Source organism: Nematolebias whitei, chromosome 13 (genome assembly GCF_014905685.2).
Source record: "Nematolebias whitei isolate Nwh7 chromosome 13, NemWhi1, whole genome shotgun sequence".
NCBI lineage: Eukaryota > Metazoa > Chordata > Actinopteri > Cyprinodontiformes > Rivulidae > Nematolebias > Nematolebias whitei.
In genome coordinates, this window is record NC_056510.1 from 2,312,198 (window position 1) to 2,323,338 (window position 11,141).

The 11,141-nt window shown below is 42.4% G+C and overlaps 1 protein-coding gene across 1 annotated transcript in view; it reads left to right on the forward strand.

Moving 5' to 3' along the window:
- Nucleotides 1-10,030, forward strand: part of marco (macrophage receptor with collagenous structure) — a 15,418-nt gene extending 5,388 nt beyond the window's left edge. Inside the window, exons 5-12 of the mRNA XM_037686756.1 lie at nt 885-956; nt 1,099-1,185; nt 1,526-1,579; nt 1,657-1,701; nt 4,925-5,005; nt 6,402-6,443; nt 7,415-7,579; nt 9,866-10,030. Of these exons, the coding sequence (XP_037542684.1) occupies nt 885-956; nt 1,099-1,185; nt 1,526-1,579; nt 1,657-1,701; nt 4,925-5,005; nt 6,402-6,443; nt 7,415-7,579; nt 9,866-9,996 (677 nt within the window). The 3' untranslated portion in view covers nt 9,997-10,030. The remainder of the gene's footprint in view (nt 1-884; nt 957-1,098; nt 1,186-1,525; nt 1,580-1,656; nt 1,702-4,924; nt 5,006-6,401; nt 6,444-7,414; nt 7,580-9,865) is intronic.
- The last annotated feature ends 1,111 nt before the right edge of the window (nt 10,031-11,141 follow it).

Sequence of the window (11,141 nt, forward strand, 5' to 3'; positions counted from 1 at the left end):
TCACAGACCAGCTCTGATCTTTCATCCAATCACAGACCAGCTCTGATGTTTTATCCAATCACAGACCAGCTCTGATGTTTTATCCAATCACAGACCAGCTCAGATGTTTCATCCAATCACAGACCAGCTCTGATCTTTTATCTAATCACAGACCAGCTCAGATGCTTCGTCCAATCACAGACCAGCTCTGATCTTTCATCCAATCACAGACCAGCTTCTCGTGTTAGAAGACACAACTGTGTCAAAGTTTCGGTACACCAATTATTGATTTGAGGTGGAGTTAAAGATTTTGGGGGATGTCCTTCTTCTTCTTTATTCTATCCACTTCAAACCACAGCATGATGTTACCATCACCATGCTTGACAGTTGGTTCAGTGTTTCTAGGTTTCATTTTAGCCAAAATAACAATCTTCACAAGGTCTGAACATCATCCTTTTCTCCTGAAGATGTTTGGTTTGTCCATGTGGACAGCTGCAGGATTCTGTCCTGCTGTAAGGTCTCTGCTTTGAAGACGGCGCTTCTTTCGAACTGTAAAACTGCTTCACCGCGGACAGGGACACTGGCAGATTCCAGGTCATCTCAGGCTTGAGCCTTGGTGGTTCCTGTGTTCTCTTTGATCACTTGAAACAACTTCTTTTCATCATGAGAGGAGCAGATAGACAGTGAGAGGTGACAAACAAAATTGCTTATGTTGGCAAAGAGAACCCACGAGGTGCAGTTAGTCATGATTCCTAACAGGAAGTTGATAGGACTTGGTCTTGTCAAAATAAAAATCAAAACCTAAATTAATCTGACCTTTGTGTTCATGAAGATTGGATGAAAACCTCTGAAAAACTCTATGCTCATGTTCTGACCATAGGTTCTCTTTGTATTCATGTTCCCAGGACCTCCAGGTTCTCCAGGTTCTCCAGGTTCAAACGGGCTGCCTGGCAGTCCAGGACAGAAAGGCATAAAAGGTGCGTCAGAAACAATGTCTTAAGTTTTACATAACCGTCACACACGTAGTTAAACATTACTGGACAGTCAGATGTTTGTCCAAACTGGACCTGTCCGACCCAACACATCCAACCAAATCCCATGTTGGACCTTATCTTTCAGGTGAAAGTGGAGTTGTTGGGCCCTCAGGACCAAAAGGAGACATGGGTCTAAAAGGGGATCCAGGAGCAGCAGGAGTTGGTGAAAAAGGTGAGTTTTGGTTTTGAATTAGACCGAAGTGACACTGTGACTCAGTTACTCTGTATCCTTCAAACAGTAACAGAGAACTTGATCCACACCTCCTGGTTTTATGTCACATCCACTAAGTGTTTGAGGACAACCTCCGTTCTTTCCTGGATAACAAAACTCAAGCGTCAGCAGATGAAAGTTATGAAACCCTGGAGTCTCTCTTCCTCCTTGAAATCTCTGACGCTCATTATGAATACTGCTGACACCACAAGAACCTCTGAATATCTGTTTGACTTGCAGTTATTAATACCATGTATCTGTGGTTGGGGGGGGGGCACTGCAGGTCAGACAGGTCCTCTAGGGATCCAAGGGCCACCAGGGGAGAAAGGTGTTAAAGGAGACACCGGTGCTCCAGGTGAGGATTTGTGTAACTGTGATGTTTCTACAAGGAAAGTCCGGAGTTTGTCTGAATTTCTTTTGTTCTGATTTCAGGTCCTCATGGAGACAAAGGAGCCCCTGGAGGTCCTGGTCAGAAAGGTGAGCTATGTTTCTGAATGTCTCTGACTGGAAACCCTGACTGGTTTTAGTCTTCATGTTGGGTGTTTGTAGAATGTAAACCCTTCTTGGTGGTAAGGTACTGTAGTGAACCAGATAACCTCAAATCTACCAGATGGACAGAGACTGTTATTTTCATTGATCTGAATAAGTCTGAACCATCTGATGACTTTCTTTCTTGAATTAATCAAGCAGAAAAGACAATTCTTTATAATCATTACTGTCTTACAAATGTTTTGATAATCAAATTGTGTTAGTTCACTCAATGCTTTACAGGTTGAAAAGAACTACTAATTTTTATTTTACATAAACAGTAAGTAATGATTTTTGTTCCTCATTCAAAGCAGAAATCACCTGAATATGCCTTTCTTGATTTTTCTGTCTGAAATGAGCAAGCTGTCGTAAGTATGTGAAAGGTTGGTCTTCGGTCAACTAAAATGTTTACTGAAGAAGAAATGTCATGTTTAAACTTTTTCAGAAGATTACTAAGAGTAGACTCCAAAAAGTCTGCTGCTTCTGCAATAATCTTTTCTGTATGTTAAACAAGTTTCATTCTCTGACCTCGACTGTTGATAAACACCTTACGTCAAAAACCACTCCTCTTTCTGGTCCTTCCACGAATCAGAAAGCTCTAAATTGAACAGGAAGTCGACCCAAATAAAATGTGGCAACTCCCCAGTTCAAGTTAGATTGAGAGTTCTGAGAGATGTTGGATTGGGAGCTGACAACAGGTCCGATAGTCCAACAGAATGAGCAGATTGAGAGTGCAGCCGGTTCTGAAAGTTTCAGAGCAATGAAGAATCCAGAGGTTTTGGGATTATAATTCTGTTTTGAACTAACCACGCACGACTCTTCGAGGATTTTAGCTGTTTTCAACGGAGACGCTGATATCAGTTGAAAAGGATTCTTACTGAGCTGATCTATCATCAATCAGGTAACGGCCTCTTCTTCGACTAAAGTGTACCGTGGACAGGCTGGAGATCTGACGGAGCGTGCAACTTCTGGTCAAACAGATTAAATTCCCTCACACATTTCCTCTGTAAGATAAATCTCAATTTAATCTTAAACTCTTCTCTCTCATAAATCAGTACAGATATTTTTAGGAATATCTGAAGCAAAGTCCTCAAATCACCGCCGAGTGATTTGAAGTTCATTTTCTGTGAAACTGTCTGTTATTATTTTCATATTTTGCCAAATTAATGTAAATGTTTGATGTTAAACTTTGATTTTGAAAATAAATGATTCCATTCATTTGATGGGTCAAAGATAAATAACGTCTCTCGTTCACATTTCTGTTAGATTTGAGGTTATCTGGTTCACTACAGTGCACTTGTTCTCCAGCTTCTATCCTTTAAGCCTCTTCTCCACAAGCGTGACTTTACTCAGCTTACATCAACTCAGCATCGGCCAAGTGTCTCCACTACCTGTTCCTGCTCAGTTTTTGGAACCGTCTTGGCCGTGGTTCCAAGCGAGCTGAGCCGAACAAGCAGCAAACTGCTGTTCATTGGCCCGTGGACTGATGTCACTGTATGAGCCAACGCGGTCCTTGCAAACCTCTCCTGAAGCGCCATTTTCAACCCGATCATTGAGTTGTACGTGCATGTTGCCTGTCACGAGATTGACAGAGCAACGAGGAACAAATGAGTTTACCAGAAGGTGTCGGAGAAACTGGCCACCCACGGCTACACTCGCACTTACAAGCAGTGCCGTGACAAATTTATAAAATGAAGTTAGTACCAAATGATAAAGGATCACATCAGGCGAAGTGGGCCAAACTGGAGGGAATGGAGGTGGTTCACCGCCTGCCGATGGTCCTGCTGAATGAGTGAGGAACACACCCTCAATGGGGATGCATCTTCACTTGAGTAGAAATGAATAGAAACGAAGCGATTAGAGCGGTACTTATTGGAGAAGAGGCTTTAGATCATTCTGAACTTTCTCTGTAAACTCTCAGGAGTTTGTACTTCCACTCAAAACTTACCAAAGATTTTCTACAGGACCCAGGTCTGGAGACTTGATCCTTGACCTTTATTGAGTGTTTCGGTCGAAAGAAAAAAGTTCTTGTTTGAGATTTTATCATGCATGGCATCGTTCACTGGCTGTTTTCCATCCTTACCAGACAAAGCAACATCAAAGCACAATGTCCCGATGCTGCTCAACAATCCAGGTAGAAAAATCTAACAAAGTTAAGACAGGTCTTCTGGATGAATTATTCTTTGTTCAACAAAGATGAATTGTCCAGATGACCTGTCTTAACTTGGTTAGATCAAACCATGATGTTTTAACGTCTGTGCTTGACTGAAGAGAGGGTGTTCTTCAGGCATTGGAATCGCTCCAAACACAGTGGGTCAAGTTGACATTAAAGAACTGAATTTTGGTCTTTCCTGACCACAGTGCCTTCTTTCAAACTTTATCTGAATCACAGCAGGGGGACCTGAAGTTGTCACCTTCTCACTAGGCTTCTTGTTGGTAGTCTTGTGGTCCAATGGGCCTTGTGCATGTCTACTACCTGTTCCTTGAAGTCCTTTGACAGATCTTTGGTCTGCCCATGCTGCTGGAGAGGTTGGAATGACTGAACATGGTTCAATGGACAGGTGGCTTTATTCACATGGGTTTTTTATTATTGTCCAGTCTCACCTTGACTCAGTTTGACTCTACTCAGGTGTGCACGGTCTGGGTGGTCTTTGATATAACTTGAGTGTTGCCTCAATGAGTGCAGGATTTTCACAGTACAGCCGCCAAAACTTCTGCCACTATATTTTCTATCCAAGGCAAACAGAACGCATCAATGGGCAAATAAGTGAAATAAAGTCACAAAACACTCACCATCCTCAGCCTTGATTTCCAAAAACTCTGTGGCCGAGTCAAAGCCACCTTCCCTCCGCTGACTGGAGCCCGTAAATTGAGTCCATTTGGTTTAACGCCATCTGAATTCTCTCGTTAGCCAACGAGCAAAGAAACGTCTGAATCTCCTCAGAGTACCAGTGACGGTTTACTTAATGTATATAAATGATATTCTGCCTCCTTTCATTAAAATTAATATACCATAAAACGAGAGTGTTCATTTTGTAAGTGAGCAAACTTACAAAATGAACACTTGATGATTATTACCTTCACTGCATTGTTGCATTCCAGATGTGTAGATTTCTGTCTGTGTTGGTTTTTGTCAGATTTCTAATGTCCTGATGGTTGATTTGTTGTGCAGGAAATTCTGGACAACCTGGTTTTCCTGGACTCAAAGGACTAAAAGGAGACAACGGGAGTGCTGGGTTACAGGGACCTCCAGGTCAAGTTTTTATTAATGGATGACAGAAGACATTACCAATGACAAGTCTGATCAAGGACCACAAATACCATGGGGTTTGGGTCTTTGATTACAGTTATTTTGCTGAACCACTGAAACCTATTGACAATAATTTACAACCAACATTAGAAAACTTGTTGCTACAATGTTTGAAAGCAGACACAGTATTTACAAGCTATTGCTAACAAAAGCTGGCCTGATTTTAGAGATCAACAATTAACAACCCAGCTGGTTTTCTGAGAGGTAACTAGAACACAATTGTGTTGTGTGTGACGTCATATCCAGTTTTTGAGAGGATTTGGCCTCTAAAAGTAAATTTAAACTGTTGGTTTCCTCCCTATTTGTCCCCCAAGGGCACTCGTGTTGTGAGAATAACTCGAAAATACCATTTTGGTGTGTGGCAGCATTTAGGCGTAAAACAGGTTCCTTTCCAAAACTGGGTTGCAAAGTCAAACTGCAAGATGGTTGCTGCCACATCGGTATATCTGTAAACATCGTAAGCTGAAGAACTTCAAAAATAAGCAATGTGCTGACGTCCATTTTGATGTGTGGCTGCATCGGCGTAATAAAAAGGTCCCCATTAAAAACTGGGTTACCGAGTCAAAATCCAAGATGGCCACTGCCGTATTAATATGTAAACTGAGCACTCCTACCATTTGAGGAAACTGCTTTCTAGTTTTTATAATACTTAAATGTATAGTTTCCTCCAATGATTAGGGTGGCTAAAGATTAATCTATGGGACCAAGGCCACCATTGGCCACCCCCTGGCTCCACCTCTTCACCTGGTGGTGGATGAAGTTGCTCCCTCCACCTGCCGGCATCCGTCACTCTGCCACGTCTTGGACAAGCGATAAAAACTCTCCCTCTGTTCTTGTCCACAGTGTAACTCCTACACTTTTAAACATCTTGCACCAGAAACATCCAGGTTTAAACTCTCTGTTCAGTTCCAGTCCAGATAAAACTACAAACTTTCACTGTTCAACCCGCTCAGAGACGGGGACGCCTGCGTACTGCCGGCTCTTTCTGTGACAGGGTGTGTACGTATCAGGCTTATTTACTCGTATTTTATTGTCTTCTCCACAGGAAACAGAGGACCTTCTGGTCTTCAAGGCAACGTGGGTGAGTGGATTATAATTTTAGTTGGGAACTGGTACTCACTGAATTAAATTTAAATCAGTCATTTGTAGCTCGTTCATCTGTTTAGCAGATTGAACTAAAACTAGCATAAAAGCTGAAACCCAAACTTTACCAACAACCTTCTATAGATAAACTCATAATCATGTTAAGTTACTTTAATACGACATGTTTGTGTCTCGGCCAGTTGGATTGAAAACTGATTTGGACAATTTTCCTCCATAGGTCCTCCTGGACCCCAAGGATCCAAAGGAGAAAAGGGTGAAGCAGCATCTCTGGGTAAGTGCACAGAACACCAACACACTTTGGACAGCGATGGTAATGCCCAACAGGAAGTTAAACCAGTTCAACCGTGAACTCAAACCAGTTTATTCATGAGGTTAAACCAGTTCAACCACAAAGCCGAACCAGTTTGATTAAGTATGAGGTAATCACGCATTAATCCCCAGGTTTAACTTGTTTAATCACAAATTTAAAGGGGATTTTTTAGTCCTGTTTAAATAGTCTACACTTATAACAACTTACATTTTTAACCTTTTTAACCTCTTCAGGTTGTGCAGAGTACTTTATCATAGAGTCCAGCCGATGTATCGGTAGGGCCGATATTTTGGGTCGATATAGGCGAATGGGGACATATCGTATCGCGATGAACCTCCAAATCAGTTGGACTCTACTTTATAATGTTTCTTACTCAACCATCCACTCTCTTCTTGTGCTTTTAAATCACTTTTATAACTTGCTCACACAGATAAGCATCAGGAGCGGGGGGGGGGGGGGGGGGGTGTTCAGTGTCAGCTGTCAGTGCAGGAGCTGGGGATCAAACCTCCCGTTATTATATTGGAAGATAACTTCCCATACCCACTGGGCCAAGCCACCCTAACCTTCGAAGTGATGTTCTGTTTAACCTTTGACCTCATGAGCACAGAGGAAAAGGGCAGACGTTCTTATCTAGGCTGAGCTAATGGCTAAATGGCACCTTGGGGGAGCCACTCCTTCAAACATCTCACCTCAAGTAGATGTTAATGTTTGCATTTTGGAGTCATTCAGGTTCAGTTTAGTTTATGGAAACTTTTCAGTAAACTGAAGGAACCCTGGAAGAAGAGTGGGTCAAAGTTTCACCCTGACTGAACCGTTCTAGCTAAAAGAAGCTTGTCAGGAATCACCATGTAACACGTTAACTGTCTCTTTTGGACGACAGAGCAGATTGTTGAAGCTCGTTGTTCCTTCCACCCATCTGAAACTTTGTGTCACGACAGTGACTGTGCGTCTCGTGCCTGGAAAAAACAGAGGACGGGTAGAAGTCTTCCACGATGACATCTGGGGCACCATCTGTGACGACAGCTTCGACGGTCTGGATGGGAAGGTGATCTGTAAGATGCTGGGCTTCCAATCGGTTGTTACCACCTTCACTGCCCCCCCAGGTAAGAAACCTGCCCCTCTGCTCAGTGAAATATTTTATGTCTTTACATATTATCTAAGTTCTTCAGACGAATCCAATCACTTTATCATTAACAGCCCTCATCGGTGTTTACATTTGTTCTATGGAAAAAGGTAATTGAATACAAATAATTTTAATACAGTGAGCAAACGTCATAAAGTGACTGTTAGAATGCTCCTCCACAGAATCATCACCCTGAGGTGATGTCTGGGTACCCCATGATCCGGGGGCTCTGATGTCTGGGTCAAACGGGCCTCAAGAGAATAATCCCACCAGGAGTAATGTTAAGATGATTCAGGAGGATCTCATCACATGCAACAGGCAGCCTTGGCTGAAAAAGGGAAACGGGGCTCCCTTCTGGAGCCAGGCCTGCAGGGAGAAGGGTCAAGGTGGACCAGTACTCACTGTACCACCACTTTTTATTGACGAGAACCTCAGTGTTCAGCTTTTCCCAGAAGGCTCCTTTCTGGGCTTTGAGCTGCTGTAGGGTGGAGTTGGACGGTTGTTGGTGCTTATGCATCAAACAGTTTAGATTAACAAGGTTTTTAAAGTCTCTGGGTGGTGTCCTGGACACTGGGCTGCCTAGAGATTTTGAGTTCATCTGGGAGATTCAGATGTTCTCCATCATCAGCAACATGACAAAGTCACCTGATGGTCAGGAGGAACCAACTCAGTGATCTGATCTACAGAACAATCAGAGAGATCCTCCTGACCCAAAGACCAATCAGACATTTTTCTGATCTACAAAGTAATCAAGAGACGCCCATCAGATGTGCAAAACAACCAGAGACATCCTTAGGAGCTTTAGACCAAATAAAGATCTTTAAACTCCTTCAAATAAAGTTCTTGTGGGGCCCAAAGCCCAGTCCTACCACAATCTAACCTCATATTGGAGTTAGAGGTCAAGTGTTAAGTAACTTGAGTTTACCTAAAGTTTAGGCATGTTCTGGTAATAGTTAGGTTTAGTGTTGAGGTCCAAGTTACAGAAATGAATGGAAGTCAAAACATGTCCAATAATAAAGTGTTAAATGGTATAATGGAAGCCTGGGACACCCAATAATACTGTACGGCTCTTTTCATCGACTTACACAAGGCTTTTATTAACCTTTATTTAACCAGGTAAATCCCACTGAGATCACAGGTCTCTTTTACAAGAGAGGCCTGGACCTGAAGGCAGACTAACATGCACGTGTTTGGTCTGTGGGAGGAAACCGGAGTACCCAGAGAAAACCCACGCAAGCACGAGAAGAACATGCAAACTCCACACAGAAAGACCCCAGGTCCAACCGGGGAATGAATCCAGGACCTTCTTGCTGTGAGGCAACAGTGCTAACCACTGATCCATCGTGCTGCCATTTTGACGCAGTAGATCATTCCATCCTCCGTCAGAAGCTTTTAGAGATTGGTCTTTCACAGTAAACAGATGGTTTTAAAGCTGTCTGTCTCGTTGTCAACAATGCATATAAAACAGCAGTATGTCATTAGATTGTTTGAAAATCATGAAAGGAGTCCCACAAGACTCTATTCTTGGTCCTATACTGTTTTCAGTTCATGTTAATGATGTTGATCAACATGTTTCTAATGCCAGGATGTGTTTATATGCTGATGACACTGTGGTTTGTTGTCTGTAACATCTGTTCTTAAGTGTCTGCGGTCTGCATTTGGTTCCATACAATGAGATCTACTTCAACCAGTTTGAGTTCAAGTACAGCAGATCTCATTCCATACAATGAGATCTACTTCAGCTCAAACTGGTTTTTAATGCTGACAAAACAAAGGCCATGCTGTTTGCAAACCAAAAATGCTATATCCTGCCTATACGAGCTCTATAAATTGCATAGCTATAGAGTTTATATAAACCTATACTTGGCATTGTTGATGATTAAAAAACAGTCCTAGAGTCTCATGTTGACCACATTATTTTAAAACTGACTGGATTGGTTAACAGAAATATTTCATGCTTCCCTCAAACATCTTGTCTTCAACCTTCCTTCCACTGCTGGACCCAGTGATGATTATATGAATGCCCCGGCCGGCGGTCTGCACATTCAGATTTCTTCTCAGCATTTTATAGGATTATGTATTAAAGTCTTGACATATTCAGATATTTTAACAGCTTTTTGTTTCAGTTGGAAGACTAAAAGAAGAAGACTAAACTAATATACTAACGTTTTGACATCATAAAAACTAAATAAATTCAGAGTCAGGTGAAATAATTTAGTTTTTGTGCTTTATTTGTCTAATATTGATTTCTGCTGTCCTTTGACAGGTTCTGGTAAGATCTGGTTGGACGAGCTGCGGTGCATGGGAACAGAGACTGATATCTTTGACTGTGTGCACGGTGGAGTTGGAACTCACAACTGCAATCATAACGAGGATGTTGGAGTGCAGTGTCTCTAGACTAAATACCCCCCCCCCCCTCCAACCCCACCCTAAAAGCCCTAAAAGCTCTGTCCCCTGAGAAACACCTGGATTTTGTCCAGGAGCAGCTGACTAGCAGACCATGGAGAATGGGCAGGTATGTAAGTAAGTAGCAGCTCAGAAAGATAGGAAGAGACGAGACAAATTAAAGATTTTAAAACAAATAAAATAATTTTAAAATAATAATTTTAATAATTTTAAAATGAATTACAGCCTGTGGCACGGTGGCACAGTTGGTAGAGCTGTTGCCTCTCAGGTTACAGTTCAAATCCCGGTCTGGGATTTTTCTGGGTGGAGTTTGCATGTTCTCTCTGTGCATGCGTCGGTTTTCTCCGGGTACTCCGGTTTCCTCCCACAGACCAAAAACATGCATGTTAGGCTGATTGGTAACTCTAAATTGTCCCTAGATGAGAGAGTGAATGGTTGTTTGTCTCGTTTGTCTCTATGTGTCTCTGTGATGGACTGGATACCTGTCCAGTGTGTCCCCCGTCTCTCACACAGTGACTGTTCAACATGGACACTAGTGACCCGAATAGGAAGAAGCGGGTAAAGATGATGGATGGATGAATTGCAGCCAAAAAGAGATTTTAAATCAGGTATGATGTGATTAGACTTTGTTAAAAGATGTTGCTGCATTTTGCACCATCTGTAAATGGGCGACTGCGCTCTCACCCCACCACACCGAGCGTTGCCGTAGTCCAGCCGAGTCGTAACGAAGGTGTGGATCACTGTTCACAAGGCAGATTATCGGCTGTTGTCAGGATAGAAGTGGAAAGGAATACTACGCTTCCTGAAAATGGAGCCAAGTGGGAGGAAAAAGAGGGAAAACAAAAGAGGACCCAATCTTGAACCCTGAGGAACGCCACACACAGGGGAGGAGGATCTAAAATCACAGAGGTTGACAGACAGCGCTCAACCTGCCAGACCAGATGGATCTGAACCACTCTGGAACCCACCCACTGTTCTAAATACGAGATAAAAATGTGATCATGTATCAAACACAGCGTCAGGTCTAAAAGCACAAGAACGACACAAACACCAGAACCAGGAGCTAAAAGTATGCTAACAACTTATTATTAATATTATTGAGCATGCATCAGGATATGTTAACAACTTATTATTAT